The sequence below is a fragment of the Melanotaenia boesemani genome, chromosome 12 (genome assembly GCF_017639745.1).
Source record: "Melanotaenia boesemani isolate fMelBoe1 chromosome 12, fMelBoe1.pri, whole genome shotgun sequence".
Classification (NCBI taxonomy): Eukaryota; Metazoa; Chordata; class Actinopteri; order Atheriniformes; family Melanotaeniidae; genus Melanotaenia; species Melanotaenia boesemani.
Window position 1 is genome coordinate 20,885,015 of NC_055693.1, and position 21,368 is coordinate 20,906,382.

The following is a 21,368-nucleotide window of genomic DNA, read 5'->3' on the forward strand; positions in this document are numbered from 1 at the left end:
AGATCAGCTGCGTACCTCCTCAGCCTATAAATATATCGTTCCTAAAATGGTTTCATTTTTGTTTTGGTAAAGAATCTTTAATTATATACAAGTCTTAGCAGTTTTACATATTAGCTTAATAAATAAAATAATTTAACTTAGATTAATTACAAATTTTATATCCAATAAATATTAAATAAAGAAAAAAAAAAACTTGCCGAACACTTATATCCTGTTCTTTCCCAGGAGTGGTGACAGTTGGGGATATGCTGAGGAACAAAACAGCCTTTGTTCTGGCTGTTCAGCAACATATGGCTTTCAATCCTACAGCTCTTCATCTACTGATGGAAACCGCCCTCCCAAACAACAATTTAGAGGTGAGTCATGATCTGGATGTTCTCTCTTTACTGTATGTGACCTAAATGTTTCATAAGGCCAGCGTTATTGGTACAAACCTCATGCAACTTCCAAGTATACTAAAAAAATAGCCATTTGCCTTTAGAGTGTAATGAACAGAATTGTAAGTTTAATCAAAATCACTCTGTGGTTATCCTCTTTGCATGGAGCATTTCTTATGAGCAGATGTACAACAGAGCATAAAAAAGGCTGCTTTCTTTGTGGCTTTGCTTCTGCACTGCTGGTTATGTAGCAAAAAACACAGACAAATTAATTTAAATTGAGTTTGTCAGCTACACAAGACACATGTGAGTAAACTAACAACATTAGACCAATGAGTGGTTGTGGCTATCCTACATGACTCATACATGTCTTGTAAATAAGCACAAACATGTTTTCCATGCATGCCTACAGTTTTTGTTTGTTTTCTTTCACTGTTTAGTCCATTTCATTATCTCTCATCATCCCTTTTTTTTAAACAGATCCTGTCCTGGTTGGTAAACCTGAATCACTGCAACTCCACAGCATACAGTGAGATGAATGAGACAGATGTGATCATCCTGAAGACCTTCTGCAACATGTCTGCTGAAGAGTGGTACTTGTTTTCACTGCTGATGGCCGAGCATGTGAACACGGAGAAAGCCCTCTACAGGGTGAGGCTTTAAGTCTTTTGTTGTTGTTTTTTTCATATCTTAAAACCACACTAATTGTGTTAATTCTCTCATTGCCCTTTGTCCTATCAGGGAGAAAGACATTATTTCTTTTGTACCGTCATAAAACACCTTTTTGTGTGATGAACACACGGAGGGCTTTGTACTGGAGAATGTTTGTGGGGGAAGAAAAGCTCTTCTCCTTTACACATGTTGAAGCATTTCTTTTATAAGGGACATAAAGAAACACATTTTCCATCCCCGATGGCTCAAACACAATCTATATTTAAATAAAAGACAGGCTGCATTAGAGACAATTATTAGTTTCAGTGAAAATATATAATAAATAGGCTTTTTGAATATTTGATCCCAGTGTATTCGAGTGCATTTGATGGATTGCTTTTAAGAGCTTTTAGTTTAAAGCAATATGTGATGGACACATGTTACAAGTATGCTTGTTGAATGGAGGAAAATGCAATCTCAGATGTGACTGTATATCCATCTCCTTCTTGCAGATGATGTTGTCTGAGGAAATGCTGAACCTGGTGGGTATCTTGCTGCAGATGGCAAAGAGTCTAACAGACGTGATGAACAAGATCCTTCCTGCTGTCAGTCAACTACAGAACTACCTGCTCTCAGTCCGAGACCTCAACCTGGGAGCCAACAACGAATTTCAACAAGTATGTCTTTTCAGTTTTACCATCACTGCAGCATTTCTCTATTTATTTCTCTCTATTTCTGTGTGGACACCCAAGCTCAACATTGCTAAGTGACAAATGAGGCAACATCCTTTTGTTTTACAGAAGCTTGTTTTTCTTAGCCGTGTCTTTTTTTAATACGAAAAGCATGATTTGTTAAAATGTGTTAATCTTTCTTTTCCTCAGATGACAAGAGGGCAGAGAGTCAGCATCTCTAGCCGATCGACATTTGTGACCCTCTCCCGTGCTTTGTGCAGCAACGGGATCCTAGCTCTGTTTGGAATCTCCAAACTTCCTGAAATCAGCAGTACAAGTCCTTCATCCCCCGACAACCAGCAGCGGGAGGAGATGATTGAGAGGTTCAAGATTCCACGAAATGCCAGTAAGTTTGGAGCGGGACACACTTATGCCCGATAGCCTGTGATTTCCACATGTTTATTTAAATATTTATTGTTATCAGTAGTATAAGATATAAATATAATATATAGATATATTAGATATTATTAAAAGAAAAAACTCGCTTATTATCCAAAAGATATTGTCAAGTTTAATCTTTGTCCAAATTGGAGCTGCAGTCCTGCATCCATACCCGTACCAGTAAAGTTGTTGCCAGTGTTACTGGCTACAGTTCATTCCAAAAGCATAATTGGTCCACCCTTGTGGTTAACAGTTAAAGAGGTGATTTTTCTTTCTTCACAGAGATGTTGCATCCATTTTTCTTCAAACATACCTTTGCTTATTTCACCTACAGACATAACCAGTTTCTACTTGCTTGTTAGAGCTAGCTTCTTAAACACACCAGGCTTGTTTAGATGTTCATTTGCAAACTTTTAATGGTGTAACGTGGTGAGGGAGCAGGGAATGCTTTTGCAGACATAGCTGCAAATGCAGTACATCACAGCCCTATAGACTTCCTAATCTCCCCTACCATCTTTTGCAATTAAACTCAGAGGGTTTCCTTGTTTTTAAGACCTCAGCTTGATTTCCACTGATCATGGTGATTGCCACTTCTAAATGGCATCAAGAACTGTGGTAACAAGCACCTGAAACACTATTGGAGGCAACAGTTATAAACATTTAAGAATGCTTAAAAGTATAAACTTATTTTTACACATTAGTCCTTTTGAAGATCAGCTCATCCTCCATCTATTTAACAATTTACAGAAACAGAGATGTTGCACATCAAAGTGTTTTCTACAAAAAGTGAATTAACAGTAAAGGGAAATATCCTACTCACATGCCAGACTAAACTTAGCATTCACAATAACTTTATTATTGTGACTACTTCATTTCTAACATCTCTCTACTTTTTTCTTGACCAGCTCCCTTCTGCATGAACATGTACCTGGACATGGTAAATACCACCGGAGGAGCGATTGCCTGGGCCTTCCTCAAACCAATGCTGATGGGACACATCCTCTACACACCTGACACACCCATAACCAGAGCCATAATGGAGAAGGTATACAGTACATAAAGGATAAATGAATACATAGGCAAATTAGCTTCTCTACACTTTGATATAAAATGTATTTTGTTATACATGCAAATTCATGATCCATTACTGACTGTAAATTGACTATTTCTAATCCAATTATTTTTCTGCTCCTTATTGAGGTTTTAATGACATCCTGACCTTTATTTTATAAAGTTTATGTTGCATTCATACAAAATCTTTCAATTTACTGTCACTTTTTTTTATTTTCACTGCTTTTTCTGGGATTTCTAGGTCATGGTTACTTTAGTCTTTACACATCCGCAGTAACATGTGGTAAACAAAAGATCCGATGTTGCATAAGTTGTACACATACAGTATTTTTTGCACCAGCACTGTGTTTTGAGTCTGACTTTGTTTTCAATAAATAGCAGCCTTTACATACTCGAGCAGGCATATACACTCAAGCACACCAGGGTTTGTTTATTTCCAGCCATTTCACGTTTGTTTCCTTGTCTCATCTTTGCCCAGGCAAATGCCACCTTGCAGGAGTTTGCAAATCTGAGGAAAAATTCTGAGGACTGGATCGAATCCTCCAACTACATCATAAAGTCTGCTGAGATACTCAGCACTACTTTACCAATGCTGCAGGTATGAAAACTCAGTCACTTTCTTTAAACCTGGCTATGCTAGCTAGCTCGCTGTTGTCTGAAAAGCTAGAGATAAACTTTGGAGCAGTCTTCAGTGAGTTTCACCTCATTCCTGATGATGTTCATGGTTTCCTCTACTTTCTTGTCTGTCTACTGCCAGAATTCCCTCGGCAATTCCTTTGTGAAGAATTTCATCGAGATGCAGACAGACATCAATGTCGACAGAATGAAGGAGACGCTCAGCAGCTTCTGTGAGTGAACATTTGAAGGTCTTGCTCATGTAAAGTGCAGATACAAGGCTTACCCTATTTAACTTATTACCTGGGAAATATCCACACATTAAGAAGTGTGGCTGCTCCTCAGGTGTAAGGTACAAAAACACATTAATCTTACATTTTTCTATGTCTTCTAAGTACATGTTGCTCATTTTTCTACAAGGCATTGCTTTGACATATATGTTCTTAAATTGAGTACTTTGGTTGTCGGAATATTTTCTTAATAGAGAACACAGCATGATACAGAACAAGAACAACACATATACTGACTTTTTGATTTACAGCAACCAAAGCTAAAATAGGTACTCTGAGTTCTTCAACATTAAATTTATACTTTGTGGAAAGAAATTTTAATGGCAGTTAACTCATTCTGACCTTATCTTTATTTTATGCAATTTTTCTGTCTCCCACCGAATAAAGGCGTGTACTTATCAGATTAAATTATTTTCAGGTGATATGTACGTGCGTTATGTCGGACGATGTGGCTTTAGTTATGAAAACATTGATGTTAGGTGAACTATTAATGTTTAATTGACTGTAGGTGTGATGGCTAATTCACAGGGATGCATTTCTGTACAAATACAGGAAGTTACACTTCTTGTTGGTGCAAAATTATTGTTTTTTTAAATAGGTACAGACTAACTATAAATACAAACTACAAAGAAAAATAGCTATTTTCAAGTTACAGTGCTTGTTTCCTGCTGAGGTGTGTGCTAATTTGGGAACATTTCTGCAATTTAATTTTTAAGTGTGTATGATTGAGTTGCTAATGGGCACAAGGTATCTTTTCCAGCAGCAAGGTGGAGACGGTGCTATCATTTAACCAGGAGTGACATATTTGTCATTTTACTTTTCAAGCCTAAAATGATGCACATATTGAATCAACATTACAAAATGTAAATGAGGAAAATGTCAGTAATTTACTAAGAAAACTAAAAGTTTAACCTCTCAAACAGTTTTAATTCATGTTCCTAGATTTTTTGAAGACTGAGAAAAAACTGTTTTCAGTTTTCCAGAAAACCCTTAGATTCCAGAAGGCTTAAGTCTTTGGTTTGAATAGATTAGAATAGATTTGATTAGAAGATTTTGAATAGAAGAGGAGCTATTTTGACCTTTTCAAGTTTAAATCACCTCCTACAGCATTCATGGCCAAAGTCATTATAGAGGAAAAGGCTCCATCATAGTAATCAAAGTACTCCACTTTAAGGTGTCACAAATAATATAAAATTGTAATTGTTTGTTTCTTCTCCGGCTTCCTCCCACCGTCCAAAGACATGCATGATAGGTTAATTGGTTATTCTAAATTCTCCCTAGGAGAGAGTGTGCGTGTGAATGGTTGTTTATCTATCTGTGTTGGCCCTGCGACAGACTGGTGACCTGTCCATGGTGTACCCTGCCTCTCACCTGTAAAAATGCTGGGATAGGCTCCAGCTCACCCGCGACCCGTAATGGAATAAGCGGTCAAGATAATGAATGAATGAATGAATGTTTCGTATTTGTTTCACCTACTGTAAAACAAGAAAGTAAATGCATTGGGAAAAATTCATCATCAAATATACAGTAGTTGCTCAATAATGAAACACCTTAATAGTTGCTTTATGTTTTATGCACACTTGTACTCACATTAAACAAAAGACCAGAGTCACTCTTTCTTTGTTAATCATATATGTGTAATCCTCACAGTAAGTAAACAGTAAGTGATCCGTCTCATAATTGTGCATGCTGTGTTTCTTTATACAGCTAACATGACGGTGATGCTCAGTAAGAACAAAAACATCCTTGATCAGATCACCACCTTGTCCACCCTGATGATGAGACTTTCTTCCTGCGTCAAATTCGACCGTTACCATGGCTACGACTCAGTTGAGGAGCTCAACACTGTGGCTCAGAATCTTGCCAAAAACCGTGATCTCTATGCAAGTAAGTTCATATGAAGTGAGCTCATCCAGCATTCAGTCCTACAGATCCAGTGGATGTTGTCATATCCATTTGGGACTGGTGGTGGTTTCTAATTCGCTTTAGTGGCCATTGATTTTTTTTATTCCTTGACTGCTGTGTACAGTGCATCTTAATTCTCCTACACCTGTTACTCGAGTTATGACTTACTTTCTATCAAAGGCAGCATTCTTGAGAGTTAACCTTGTAATGAAGCCTGAATTATTCTCAAATGTAAACTTGACATGTCCTCAAGGTGTGATCTTCAAGCTTCCCAAAGATTCATCCAAGAAGCGGGAGGCTAGATCCTCCTCATCCTCCTCTTCCGCTGCTTCCTCCCTGCCTCCTGAAGTCAGCTACACCATCCGCATGCATATGGACAATGTCATGCGTACTGACAGAGTGCGAAACCCATACTTTGTGAAGGACAGACACATCTCGGCCAGTCAAACGATGCGCTACAACCGGGGATTCATCTACCTTCAGGAAAGCATTGATCGAGCTATCATCGAAACCCAGATTGGGCAGAGAGTCACAGACCTGGCCGTACAGCTGCAGCCCTTCCCCTACCCGTGTCATCTTCGAGACGAGTGAGTTTCTTCAGTTCACACATGTGCACATGGGCGAATGTGCTCATACACTTTAAATTTATGAACAGAAACATGAAAGGATACACATTGTCTCTGAGGGGGAGACTGCATTGGTGTGGAATAATACATGCTCACTCATTATTCATTTGCCGCTTGGAACTGACAGTAAGTAGTCATTCACAAGAACCTGTCACTCTGTAATTAGCTCTGCACCATGTGCATGAATATTTGCTGTAATTTTGCATTCATTTTTGAAGATCGTCCGTATACAATATACACTCCCCCTTGGCCTTTAAATAAACCTTGATAAGGAGCAGTACTAAAAGATATCCAGTCCAAGATGGGTTTGACATTAATTTGTCAACTTGCAAGACTGTTTTTAATAAATCATTCTTAAACTCTTAGCTTATGTTTGCTCTCAGCTACAATTTAGGAGAGTGCTGATATCTAAGTAGCATCAGTGTGTCCCTGTCTCTGGCTGGCTGCCATGTGACCTGATATAAAATACAATAATCCTCATATCTCCCTCCTCATGATTTATTACTCAACAGTGCATATACTGAAAAAATTGCTTTGAAATATTCGTATGCAGTATTTAAAACAGCATGCACTAAATTCCCATTCATCATGCTCCTGGCATGGCAGGTCAAACAAGGGGAAAAAATACAAAAGAGAGTAAGTTATTTTTGTAAATAATACAGGGTTAAGCGTGGGGCTGTCAAAATCTCCAAGCTGACCTAGCTCTGTGTCAAGCCAGTGACTGAATTATGGGCCCTTTCATCTGCTTGGGATGTTAGGTTTGCAAGGACTTTGATTGACAACTGGTGTCTCTGTACTCCTCAGGTACCTGGAGGCCATCTCTTTTGTCTTCCCTCTCATGCTGATGATAGCCTGGGTGTTGTTTGTGGCTGAATTTGTGAAAAAGCTGGTGCATGAGAGAGAGCTGAGGCTGCACGAGGTAACATTTTTTAACTTGAAATATAATGTCACTCTGTTGTGGTGTTCTTATTGTGTTTCTTTTTGTTTTGCTATGATAAAATGAATAAATCAGACACCCACAGTGACTAATAAAAATAAATTATTTCTGATGAGACATTGATAGGGTGATCATTTTTAATCTCTCCCTCTGGGTTTTTCAGCAGCCACAAATTTTTAATTAAATTTCCTTCAACATCCATATTGTCCCTCCTGATATACACATTTACAGGCACCGCTGCCAAGATAACAGAAGTGCTTCCTCTTCAATTTTTTTCTCTCGCTCTTCTTCACAGTACATGAAAATGATGGGAGTCAACCCACTGAGCCATTTCTTCGCCTGGTTCCTGGAGTGCGCCACCTACCTGGTGATGACCATCTTTATCCTCACGCTGGTACTAAAGTACGGCAAGATCCTGCCCAACAGTGATGGGTTCCTCATCTTCCTCTACCTCTGCGACTACGGTTTAAGCATCTTGGCCTTCAGTTATCTGGTCAGCTCCTTCTTTGATAAGACCTTCATTGCCGGCCTGAGTGGAAGCCTCCTCTACATCCTCTGCTTCTTCCCCTACATCGTAGTCATGGCTCTGGAAACAAATCTAACCTTCTCCCAGAAGAGCATCCTGGTGTGTACACTGAATCCTTTCTTACCATTAGTCATTCATATTGAATTAGTGTGTGCTGGGAAATGATTTTAAAACCAAATTATGTAATTTGCTTTGGGAGATTGCTCTGGAGAGATAAAGAATGGAGGTAGAAATATAAGCCATTGCTTTTCATTCCAAAATATTGCTTACTTTGATTTTGTTATGTGACACATCCTTATGTTTGTGAGGGTAGCACCTTGTTTTTTTCAGTCTTGCTGTATGATGATGATTAATGATGGTTATTTATCTCAGATTTGAATAAACATGCAGTCACTGCTTGTATCTAAAGCCTTACTTGTGTTAAACGCTGTTATCTTATGTTTTAAAAGACTGCACAAAGTAGTTAAAAGTAAGGAGAAAACTCAGACAGGCATTCTTCAAACATTTCTTTAGGTGCCTCCTTTTCTAGCTTCTTATGTTTTGACCTGTTTAATTTCTGAATGATTTTCCGGCAGAGTTTGTTCTCTCCAACCTGTTTCAGCTACGCCGGTCAATATGCGTCTCGCTACGAGTCCCAAGGAGAAGGTAAAAACACATAGACCTCACCTGAGCTCCATCATGATACCCTGGCTCGTATGTCAGTTGAATAAAATGCTCATTTCATTTACTTGTTTAGGAATTCAGTGGAGCAACTCCTACGCCTCACCCATTGCTGGAGACACAGCCTCGTTTGGTTGGCTGTGCTGGCTCATGCTGATCGACTCTATCCTGTACTTCATTATCGGGATTTACATCCGCATGGTCTTCCCAGGTAAACCCTCATTTATTCTCCTGATCTCGGAATTTCTGTCTTTGCTTTTTAGTTGGATATGTGTGTCCTTGTTTTAGCTCACACATCTTGGGTAGACCTGCTTGCTATAGCTATTCCCAAATAGGTTTTCATTTTATTATGTATGTGAAATCTCTTTACACTTTATTGATCCATCAGGAAAATATGGCATCCCTGCCCCATGGTACTTTCCCTTCAAGCGCTCCTTCTGGGCTGAGCTGTGCTGTTGCATTCAGTCAAAGAGCAGTGTGGGCAAAGGACTCCTCTTTGCCAACATCATGCAGAAAAACCAGCCTGTCTTCTCTGATGACAAAGGAAAAGGTACAGCACAAAAAAAAAGACTTTGCAAAGGCAAAGAAAATTGATGTTCTCGCTGTCATGGATCTGTAATTTTCCTTTTTTTACTCTGACACCTCCCTACATTTATATTTACCCTCCTTTTCTTTGTTAAGTCTCTGCTACCTTTTAGGTTGATTTACAGCTTGCCTCTGTCACTATGTTTCTCTCAGGCCAAAGCACTCTGTCCTATCAGGCTGGAGAGGATCGCTCAGAGCTCCCAGTGGGTGTTGCCCTCCATGGTCTCACGAAGATGTATGGTGACCAAGCAGCCATTCAGAACCTAAATGTTTCCTTTCATGAGGGCCACGTCACCTCCCTGCTTGGTCACAATGGAGCTGGCAAAACCACAACCATGTATGTTGGGGATATTTTTTGCCCTTTTTTCTTTATTTTACAACATTAACAGCATGTTCTAAAAGTAATACAAATAAATTAGAAATATTATTATGTATGCACTTGGTTTTGGGACCCTTTTTAATCATTACAAAAGCATGCATCTGACAATGAAAGGCATCATGTTAGAGCTTAGCCTGATGGGTCTTCATCTACTGGAGCACTTACACTTAAATGGGACTGATTTTGCTGATGCTCCTATCCAGGGGAATGTGTAATGAGTGCAGCAGTTGAAAATTATTTCATCAAAATTAGAAAATAGAAACCAAAAAGGGAATTCCTACCATGCCACTTTATTTATAAAGCACTTTCAAAACAACTGCAATTCTGACCAAAATTCTGCACACTAAAAATTAAGAAATTAAAAATTAAATTCCCTGTGATGTCTGTGGGATTAACAAGTGGTCATTTAAAGAAAATGAACATGCTCTTTTCCTAGGTCTCTCCTGACTGGCCTTTTTGCCCCAACATCGGGCACCATACAGGTGTATGGCAAAGACATGGAGACAAACATTGATGAAGTCCGCAGAGAGCTGGGGGTATGCATGCAGTACGACGTCCTCTTTGACCACATGACTGCCAAGGAGCACCTGCTGCTGTACGGCCAGATCAAGGCTCCACAGTGGTCTAGTAGACAACTACATGAGCAAGTCCACATGTGAGTGATCAATCAGTCATCAAAAGCGGGATGCTTGATAACATCTAATGTATGAAAATACGCAGCATCTTAAAGAAAATGTCAGAGTGTATGCATGATATATTGGTACCATTTTATCCGTCATAACGATTTCTTTTAAAACCTGTCCTTTTTCAAGGTATTGTTAAACTGTGTCCTTTGCTCGGTCTCTGACTTGCTCATCTAATAAAATGAAATGGGTGTCCAGCTTGTGAGAGTTTCATAAGCAATAGTAGCCAATGAAAATAACTGGTTACACAGGGAAAATATATGAGTGTATGGTGAGAGTGCCAAGGCTTTGGGAAAATAATTATTACATCCCATATTCTTGAAATAAGTCTTACTTTACAATTTTATAAACTATCATTTAAAGTTCTCGGATGTTTATGTATGTGCTAGAAACAAGTTGGAAGTTTTGTAATTTAGACATTTTTTCATCAGAATTCAAAACATTCAACTATTTTTGAATTTGCATAGTTTTGAATATGTACAAGGGAAACTTATTCTTTATTCTGCTGCATCTTATGCTGTGTTACATCCTGAAATTCTTGGAGAGGTTCCATATAACAAGAGGTGCAATAATAAGTCTGAATCTCAAGCCAAGAAGCTGCACCTATCTTGTGGTTTCATAAATTAAGAAACCCCTCCCGGGTAACAAATGGAACAGATCAAACTACAAATTGGAGGACAGGTTGTAATGTAGTATAAAGGCACATGACCTCCATGCTAAATGCTTTTCACTGACTCCCCCACCAGGATCCTGGAGGAAACGGGCATGTATGCTCACAGACACAAGCGAGTAGGGACCCTGTCAGGGGGGATGAAACGCAAGCTGTCAATCGCCATCGCCTTCATAGGGGGCTCTCGCTTGGTGGTTCTGGATGAACCCACCACAGGAGTCGATCCCTGCTCCAGGCGCAGCATCTGGGACATTGTGATCCAGTATAAGAAACGTGAGTCACAGACACACTCACACAGTGAACACTGTAACCACTAAAATAACTTTCCTGTTCTGTTGAACGTTCAGCTACTACTCATACCATTATTAATATTTACTAGTGCCAATGTTGCAGTTAACTAGTATAGCAATCAGGAGAGTTGTCTCATCAGCTACATATTTTAAATCAGCTCACAACATTAAACTAGAATTCAGATTTTAGCTTTGACTTAGCCATTCCATAACCCCTCTTTCTTCCTATTGTTCCATTTCTTCTTAGATTTGTGAGTATTTAATTTCCATGCTGTTGTAAGATCCACTTCTAGTTCGTCTAAACAATTTTGGCAAATGGCATCACTTCCTCATCCAACACTTTTTGATGTGATGTAGAATTAAAAGTTAAATCAATTACAGCAACCTGCACAAACAGTGAAGCAGCCCCAAACCATGCTGTCTCAGCATCTGAGCTATTTGTATTAGTGAAGCAATGGTTTAGTAATATTTGAGTGAATGATCTTTATGTGTGTGTATCCTTTCAGACCGCACCATCATCATGTCCACCCACCACCTGGATGAGGCTGAAGTTCTGAGTGACCGCATTGCTTTCCTGGAGAGAGGAGGATTGAAATGCTACGGATCTCCTTTCTACCTGAAAGACATGCTGGGTCAAGGCTACAAACTTACCCTCACCAAGAAGGTAACCATCTTCACAGGTGTTTAATCACTGTGTCCATGAAAAGCAAAGAAATCATCTCAGAGCCAAAAAAAACCTTGTCTCTCCCTCACAAAAGAAATTGCTCATGAGTCTTTTTATCCTTCTTTTTAGTTAAAATTTATAAGTTATCCCAGTTTTGCATGTGTTCCATGTTAAAATATTAGCATAAGTGAAAGGTGAGAGATTGTAGGCTGCAACCTTTATCTTGACAGCAAGAGAGAAACTGTGAATCTCTGATAAGCATTTTAACAGGGACGCATCTTGGCCAATATAAATTCTAACATTTCCTGATCCATTATTATGGAGGGCCTGGTCTGCTCATGTGGACTTAAATCCTTGGTTTTATCTCCGCTGGATTTCATATATTCCAGCAGTGAGATGTGTATCAGAAGTATTGAAAATTGGCTTGGATGTTGACTCAAATGATGATTTGCAGACTGTTTCACCATGCTGTATGTTCACCTACAGGCACCACCTGTTGAATAGTTTCCTTTTCATCTTCACTAACTTTCTGTTTTTAACTATATATCATCTATAAATTGTGTTCATACCCATTGTTTCTTTCAGTATTCTGTATTTTGGTGTCTTCATAGTCTCTTAAAATCTTTTCCTGCTTAATTTTCTGCACAAACGTTGAGACACCCCCCAGACATTGTCTCTTAATTTTGTTTCATTTTTTATATTGTGTTGAACAGACTTGAGTATGATTTAGAAAATTAGCTAAGGAGAAGCAGACTTAACCAGAAATGGACAAACCTAGACTCCTAATACTTAAATAATACTGGCGCAATACTGAATGATGTTAGCAGGTTTCTGTTTTTCTTCATACAGACTCAAAAGAGAGACTCTGAGCGTATTGACAGTGTTGAACTTAAGGCCTTTATCCAAGCTCATGTACCCGAAGCTCGAATGAAGGAGACCCAGGGGGGTGATGTAGTCTACTCACTGCCCCCTTTCACCTCATCAAACGCCTCTTCCTATCGCTCCCTCCTGACCTCGCTGGATGCCAACCTGGATGACCTACAGCTGAGGGGCTATGGCATCTCTGACACCACTCTGGAAGAAGTAAGCTCAAACACACCTACATACAAAAAACCCAGGCTGAAACGACAGTCAGAATGGAAAAAGAAAAAAGAAATACTAGTCTTTGTCATAAACCTTAATGTTTGTATACAGGTGTTCCTCCAGCTGACTCATGGAAACACAGCTGAGGATACCCCGCTGTCTATCTCAGAGACAGTTTCTGACACCGCATCCATCGACAGCTTCCCTTCAGACATCAGTGAAAACAGCTTCAGTGACAATATCAGTAAGTCCTCTCAGTCTTTCCTCGCCCATTCCCTGTTTCATTTTACTACTCCTCTGCCTTCATGTGCCTTAAGTATCGCTTCGACCTCACTTTCTTTCTCTCACTTATGTTCTCTTTTAGGCAGGTTTATTTGTATTGTACAATTCAGCGACAGGGTGATTCAAAGTGCTTTACAGAAACATTAAAACATCAGAAAATAAGAAGCGTGTTTTAACATTATAAACAAAAGAGAAAGAAAAAAGAATGAACATTGGATTAAATAACTATTAAAACATGATCGAGTTTGAAAATTTTGCTTTTAAAGAAACAGTGTAGATTTGGACTTTTTAAATAATGCACCAGAGAACAGGTGAGTCTTTAACCCAGATTTAAATAATGAGTCTTTACTTCCATGCGTTGTCCCTATTGAATTAACATTTAATTAACATTGAAAAATATGCAGGATTCTCTCATCATCTCATGTATTTTACAAACTCTTATTGATGAACTGCACTTTTATCTTCTGCCACACAATCTGTTTGATAACCTGTGTGTTTTAGAGCTTTCCAGTTCTTCCACGATGAGTGGCATGGCCCTGGCCTGGCAGCAGATAATAGCCATGTTAATCAAGAGGTTCCACCACAGCCGCAGGGACTGGAAGGGCCTGATCTCTCAGATCTTGCTGCCTGTACTGTTTGTGGTGTTTGCTATGGGCTTGGGCTCCATCAGGAAAGACTTGCAGCACTATCCCGAGCTGGAGCTTAGCCCTGCCCTCTACAAAATCGGACCGAGTTACTCTTTCTTCAGGTCAGTGCCCATAGCAGATAATCTACAGGTAGAAGTATATTAGACAAACCAGGGCTCCAGACTAACTTAATCACTAATACAACTACTGCAAACAACTTTCTCACTTTATTCAAAAAATTAAAAAGAGAAATAGGACTGATCAACATGATTTTACTCAGCATTTACTGAATAACTCAGCTTAGGCAGACACAGATCATACATTATTTTCTGATCTGTTGTCACTGTTAATCTGCTCATAAATAGTTTGCAGTGTGAAGTCCAGAAAAAGGTATCTTATGTCTGCATGTGAAAATATGTGGTGACTTACAAAATTATTTAGTTATTTAGTTACAGTTTTAGAATAACTGTGATCTTAAGGTCCAGATATTCTGTTTTAATTTGAAAACATTTGCATCCAAATTGGAGGAAGTGTTCATAAATTACAGCTCTTTCGTGTCCTGTTTTTCAGTGGCTCAAGCATAAATAGACAACTAACTTCAAAAGCTTCTTTTGTGGACAGATGTGGGGTTCTTTGTGTTATTTATTGAACAATTATACAAGTAAAAGATCTGGAATTGATTCAAGGGGGTACATTTGCATTTGAAAGGTGTTGCTGCGAACCCACAGCATGTCCTTTAAAAAACTGCTTGATGAAAGTGAAACAGGCCAACCCCAGGTTGCAAGAATATAAAGCAAGTCCATCAGAGAGACAGCAGGAAAAGTATTACCATTGGCCAGATCAACAGTTTGGTAGTGAGCTTAGCAACAAATTGTGGACATCCACAGAAGACAACACAGGCGAATTGTCCTCTCCAACCATCCAACTGAGGAACTTCCCACAGGAGGATAACAGCTCAGTATCCTAGTCTACCACAAACATCAGTATAAGAAAAGCAAAATTATATGTTGCTAAAATTATTTGTTAAAGCCAGACCAGGTCTGATAAAACTAAGAACAACTTTTATGAGAAATATTAATAGAGAGAAGTATGGTCAAGGCTTAGAAAAGCTTGTGATCTAAAACAGATAGCATCTCTATCAGAAAACACTGCGATAGCACGGTGATGCATCCACATGTACACTAGTGTAATGAAGTATCACTGATGAAGGGACAGAGGACAGAAGCAGTCAAATGACTGGTACAGCTCGACAGTAGCCCAAAACATACTGCTAAAGCGAAACCAAGCGCCTTTGAACGTAAACAAGTGGAATGTTCTGCAATATTCATTCGCACGTGATGAAGTGTTACACTTATTATGAGATAAATTTAAAGCTGCAGTTTGCTGAAGGGCAGATGGACTTTATGGAGAGCACGACTGAGAGCGTGAGGATAAGAGATGATGGAGATAAGGAGGCCTGTGATGTGGGATCAAAAAGAGAGAGATGAAGTCTGTCAGGAGATTGTGAGATGTCTTCATTCTCAACATGCACTGTTGTTTGATCAAGAGTGCATGAAGCAGGGGAGAAATGCAAAGGTGTCAATCTATATCAAAGATGGTATGGACTCTCCTCCCAATTCCTTTTATCTTATTATACAAAAGAGACTGAAAAATGCTATTTCATTAGATTTTGTAAGTGTTATAGGTAGTTTGGAGCATTTAGACTTTGAATAAATCCATAACTAAGCTTAGATATTTTATCATATTCCTTAGTTTTATTTTTCTCAGTTGTATCAACAATGCAGACGTGATGAACTGTTCTCATTATGAGAGGTGGCTTAAAAGAAACAAATTCACTTGAATCTAAAGTGGCAATCCAGATGTCCTCAGACCTACTCCCCTTTCATCTCTTGAGCTTCTCATAGTGAGGATGTAGTGTTAGAATTGCTGATTGTGCCAACATGTAATCTTCGATGTTAGGAAATAGCTTGCGTCCTAGATTTTTTAGCTGTTTGTGAGTTGGATCAATCTGTTTGATTTCACCTCATGTTAGACCCTAATGAAACAACTTTCAGTCTCTGTTACATCAGTTGTGAGTTACCTTTGAGAGAAGACTAACTTTTTTTTCCTGTCTCCACAGCAACCAAAATCCAGAATCCAACAATTTGGTGGACAGCATGATGTCATTCCCCGGGATCGATAACGCCTGCCTCAACATGTCTGATAACCAGTATGTAATTGCGCTTCCAGCTGTTCTTATTTCCTTAAAAACACACCAATTTTTCCTAACATCCTTTTCACATTTCACTCACTGCCATTTCTTCTATGCATTTTCTTTTTTTTTCATATTTTATTTTGCTGTTTGGCCTCTTCTCAATTTCTGTCTTGTTCGCTGGTCTTTCTCATGTCCCTCTTCTTCATTTCCCTGCTGTTCAGTTCGCATGTGGCTAAAAGCCTGCAGCAGGACTCTGAGATGTGACAGCATCATCTGTATTCCATAAACACCTCATGTTTATATGGGCGATTTTCCCCTTCAGGCACTCAAATCAATGTTGGCACTCATGAAGCAGACCTCAGAAGCATTTAAAAATTCACAGCCATAAAAAAATAAAATAAAAAAGCACAGAGAGCACAAAAGATCAGACAGTCTAAAAGAGTCTGCATGTTTGCTTACATTTTCCTGTAATTATTGTGTCAATCAACACAAAATCTAAAACAATGTCAATAGTTGTTGAAGCATTATATTTTAAACAACAGGTGTGCATGTACTGCTTCATTCCTGGAGGAGCTTAAAGCATTTAGTAAAAAGCAAACTGTGAGGGAGTCGAGCATCAACCCACACAAACACACATTTCACACTGTATGACATTACAGCACACATTCAACAGCTTGGATTGCTGTGATCACAGAAAATATTTAGCTCCTGATTTCACAAGAACAACACAAGGCTCTTTTTTTCAATTTTGAATTTTTTTCTCTTCTTCCACTGAGTGCACATGCAGTATCAACTCGGTTTTGCTATTTGTTTTGGAGTGTGTAAAAGTACATGCTCTTGGCTTCATGACACATATTCGCTGAGCCACTTTTTCACTTTGTGAATGACATATTTTTTGTCTTTTAAAGGGTCTGCACAAGAAGCACAAACAACTGGCGCTCCAGTGGGAATAGCTCCCAAGCATTTAGTGTCTGTAAATGCACCCAACAGGAACAGGTGAGACAGGGTCACTAATAACGGTGTGTGTGTGTGTGTGTGTGTGTGTGCGAGTGAGTGAGTTTTTGTGTTCACACTTGCCTCCTCCAGCACTCACATGCTCGATCATTTGAAAAAGGGCAACGTGTGAGTCATTTGTGTCTTCTCCACAATGCAGATATGTGAAAAGGACAGCTTCCAGCCCCCCCACAAGAAGATCCCCTCTTCTCAGGTCGTTTATAATCTGACCGGCATCAATACGGAGAACTACCTGGTGGCCACAGCTAACGACTTCATCAGGAACAGGTAAACTTGCCTGTGTTTATATTTGGTTCATGAAACTACCACAAAAGCTATGGCTATACCCCATTGATGAGTAATAGTTTTCTGTTTGGTACAATGTCAAACCATGTACTGGCTATGTTCAAATCATTGTATCATCCCTTTTAGAATTATATTTCAACATGTTTCATCATCATGATGAGTTAACCTAGTTTGAGATAATTTGCAAATGATGTATGGGGTTTTCTTTCTTTCTTTCTTTTTTTCTTTTTTTTTTGCTTTATTAATTTAAATTAGATGACTGACCCAAATAAGATTTTGTAATTTTCCAAGTTCATTCAGAAACTTTTTCGCCTTTTAACCTGTCAAATAAAATATGCCTGTGAGTTTAAAAGCCGTATGGAAGGTTTGGTGTTTTGCTGAAAAAAAAGCAAAAAAAATCAGTTTAATAAAGTCTTAAAGCATAGTTCTCTTAGTTGCTCAGCTTGACATAAACTAGTTTACTGTCCCTTCTTCACAAAGGCAGAAGACTGACTGGGGCTATTTGTTTTGATCAATATGTCTACTTTGATTTTTCAGGTACGGTGGTTTTGCTTTTGGCATGCCGCTGCCATCTGATCTACAAATGGACCTCAAGACGGTGCCCAAAAACCGTACACTGTCCAAGGTAGCCATCATTCCTGCTTCCTGTCTTTCTGTCTCATTACCATTTTAAATACTGCACTGATGAGTTGTTAAACGTTAATAAATGACATCCCATTTAAAGTCTTTTGGCTGTAAGATCAATGCTTGCAGATGGAGCTGGATTGTTACACCATCAGTATCACCATAAATATGTTTTACTGCGACAGTTGTGCCCATGTTTCAGTGTGTAAATGTTTTCAGACGAGGATGTCTTCAGCTCTTTGTATTTTAATAGAGTTTTCATAGAGATTTACTGGTCTTAGATGTCCGGATCTCAAGCTGTGTGAGTGACGGTTGAAATTCATGTCAGTGTTCATGTTCGGCTTCATGGTTGTAGGTGTGGTTCAACCCTGAGGGCCATCACACAATGCCGTCATACCTCAACAGCCTCAACAACTTGATCCTGCGTTCTAATATTCCAGCTGACAAAAATCCAAGTAAATATGGTAAGTTAAAGGACAAAAGGTATTGAGGGAATCTGAGATTAAAATCACTGTTGTATATGTCTTTATTATTTTTTTATGATATTGATTATGATTTATGATTTTTTATGATTGCAGGTTTTGTTGCAGGTTAATCTAATTTTGTACTATTTTAGAGAAGCTATATATTGTACATAGTGTTTGTGGTAGAATTATTTATATTCCTTTAGGCAAAGAGCACTTCTTTGTTGAATATGACAGAGCAAACACGATGAACATCAGGAATAAAATGGTGTACCCAGTACATTTTGCATACTAAATGTAAAGACAGTAGTATACCGTGTGTTTACTCATGGTTCATTTTGGTAGATTAAAGCCAGGGGGTGCTGTGTGTCCTTACACTAACATCCCTATGCATGGTGAATACTGATTAGTGCCACTCACAGAGGAGCTTTGCTAAAAAGAGACAAGCTTGGCCCACGTTTTTTGTACTATTTCAGCTCATGAGTAGTACCCTGACCATCTGCCTGTGGGCAACAGTACACAAACATACACAAACAAAAACATGCATACACTAATGCATGATAAGAATTACTCATAAAAAATATACAATGCATGCACAGAAGAACAGGCACATGCATTTTAATACTCCTGTAGATAATAGAAGTGCTCAAGGGTAAAGTGTAGCCATTTAAGTTCTAACAGCAGTGGCGGAGGTTAGCAGGGGTGGAGATCCAGGTAGATTACTTTTCAAGGTGACCAGTTTATCTGTCAAACCTGATGCTCTAACCCTTGCGTTATGTGATACGCCGTCACCGGTGGGTTGGGACCCTTTTAGATGTCTCCATCAAACAGTTTTTTTTCATCTTGCTCTCACAGGATTTCTCCACACAACTGCTACAGATGTGCCTCCGCACCCCAGCACATCAATCTCTAGTGTCAAGCTACAGATTGTGATCCCTCCCACTTGAGACTATGTTTAATAATGGGAGACTTCCTGACCCTTCCCCTAGAGAAAATAAGCTACAACAATCTGAGCATTATAAAAACAACTGACAAAAATGGCTTAAAATTACTGGTTCCAACTTTAAATTAGAATTAGGGACTTGTGGTTGAATAAAATGGACGCATCATCTAAGAAATCAGTTTTGGATTAAATGTTTGAAGTATTAGATGAATGTAGTTCCAGCTGTAGTTGTATCTCTTTGGAAAATATACAAAAGAAGCCTAATTAAATCTTAAATTCAGGTTTGTAGGCATGTTGTTCTAATAATTACAGACGGATTCATTAGTAATACACATTTTTACAAAAGTCCCCTTAAGCAATGCACTGATCATTCAACCAGTTTAGGGACTGTAGTGCTACAGGTAGACTCACACTCTGCCATCTCAAGAAATTCAGGCATAGGCAGGAGCAGTTTATGTCTGGGAGCATCTACAAAACCCTGAAAATTTATAAAGAAAATTCAATTTTCTTTGTGCGCACTGGCAAATAAAATGATCTTACACTGTATTTTGTATTTGACTATGTCCCGGACCATGTCCCGGGCTAAGAGAAGGTCATTGCTCATTTGGTTCATGTGCTGAAGAATAGTTTGCATGTTGTTGTTTTTTCTATCGCTGATATAATACCCTGTTTCTTTCTGTTACAGCCATTTCAGTTTCCAGTCACCCATACTTTGGCAGGGCTGATGATGAAGATGCAATGTAAGGACTATGTTCAAAATTTTTCTGTTGAATTAAATGCCAGTGTGTAATAATACAGAAAAAGAAAAAGAAAAGATCTGCATTAGCATTTTAATTGGTGTAAATATTCCAAAATTACTCAAGTCATTATGAATGACATTGTTTGCCTAAGCTGAGAAAATTCATAGAACTTTCCATTTTCTGTCTCTGGGCATGAAAGTCAGGCTGGATTTAGAGCAGGGAGGTTACATGACAGCGGTATTTACCCATATTTGATTTTCTAAATAGATTTCCCTGAGCTTACAGTATTGATCAGAGTCCCAATGTAATGAGTGTTTATCCTGAAGGTGGCACTGAGGTGGATTGATTCTCCCCTTCTTCCTAAATCGAGTATTTTAGAAATACTTCTCATTTTGCTTTAGGGCCCCAGACTGGGTGATTGCATGCATATAGGATGCGAACGTGCATCTGTTCCAGAAAATCTAATCGAATAAATCATTCTTAGGGTGAATTTGGTTGACCTTGTAGCCTCGTGAAGGTTCGTCTTCTCTGGTGCATTTTGATTTTAACCTCTCACTGGCTGGTTCAGTGTTACTGATTATCACTTTATGTAGCCTTCTGATGAGCTGCAGATTCACTCCTCCCTCCAGGGTGATGCTTTTTCACTTGATATATTGATTTGGCCTGTAGTGTGTTAAAGATATGGCAGTTGTATTGCTCCAAATGTCTTGATTCTCCCTGTGCAGCAGCTAGACCCATGGGGAAAATCTCTAAGGCTATACTGATAACAAGCTTGCCTCTAGCTTTCCTCTGAAGTTAGCAATGCCCTGAGACGCCCACCACATGTCCCTCTCTGTCATCATCGCTCCTGCCTTCTTGGTTACTCTGCCAGCTTCACCCTCATCTCAGTCTCACGCAAGTTACTCAGCCTGGTTGGTGGGGGCATGCTCCAGCCAGAGGAAATAGTAAAAGTGTCTCAGTGGCATACAGGCAACACAAGAGTACATATGAGATGAATAGGTTCTGACCTGGCATGGAGAAAGTTTAAGTGAACTCCCTGTGATGAACAGCAACTATAGGATCAAAACTTCAA

At 39.0% G+C, this 21,368-nt stretch overlaps 1 protein-coding gene across 5 annotated transcripts in view; it reads left to right on the top strand.

Moving 5' to 3' along the window:
• Positions 1–21,368, top strand: part of abca12 (ATP-binding cassette, sub-family A (ABC1), member 12) — a 71,405-nt gene that overhangs the window by 36,672 nt on the left and 13,365 nt on the right. For all 5 annotated transcript variants that reach the window (XM_042002196.1, XM_042002197.1, XM_042002200.1 and 2 more), the window contains 27 exons: positions 226–356; positions 858–1,028; positions 1,541–1,705; positions 1,910–2,105; positions 3,046–3,185; positions 3,690–3,809; positions 3,969–4,059; positions 5,824–6,003; positions 6,275–6,608; positions 7,452–7,566; positions 7,880–8,209; positions 8,686–8,755; positions 8,847–8,981; positions 9,159–9,320; positions 9,509–9,692; positions 10,171–10,389; positions 11,164–11,360; positions 11,884–12,041; positions 12,891–13,124; positions 13,236–13,368; positions 13,908–14,154; positions 16,152–16,241; positions 17,135–17,222; positions 17,380–17,507; positions 18,063–18,150; positions 18,505–18,613; positions 20,242–20,296. In XM_042002196.1, the coding sequence (XP_041858130.1) occupies positions 226–356; positions 858–1,028; positions 1,541–1,705; positions 1,910–2,105; positions 3,046–3,185; positions 3,690–3,809; positions 3,969–4,059; positions 5,824–6,003; positions 6,275–6,608; positions 7,452–7,566; positions 7,880–8,209; positions 8,686–8,755; positions 8,847–8,981; positions 9,159–9,320; positions 9,509–9,692; positions 10,171–10,389; positions 11,164–11,360; positions 11,884–12,041; positions 12,891–13,124; positions 13,236–13,368; positions 13,908–14,154; positions 16,152–16,241; positions 17,135–17,222; positions 17,380–17,507; positions 18,063–18,150; positions 18,505–18,613; positions 20,242–20,296 (4,270 nt within the window). The remainder of the gene's footprint in view (positions 1–225; positions 357–857; positions 1,029–1,540; positions 1,706–1,909; positions 2,106–3,045; positions 3,186–3,689; positions 3,810–3,968; positions 4,060–5,823; positions 6,004–6,274; positions 6,609–7,451; positions 7,567–7,879; positions 8,210–8,685; positions 8,756–8,846; positions 8,982–9,158; positions 9,321–9,508; positions 9,693–10,170; positions 10,390–11,163; positions 11,361–11,883; positions 12,042–12,890; positions 13,125–13,235; positions 13,369–13,907; positions 14,155–16,151; positions 16,242–17,134; positions 17,223–17,379; positions 17,508–18,062; positions 18,151–18,504; positions 18,614–20,241; positions 20,297–21,368) is intronic.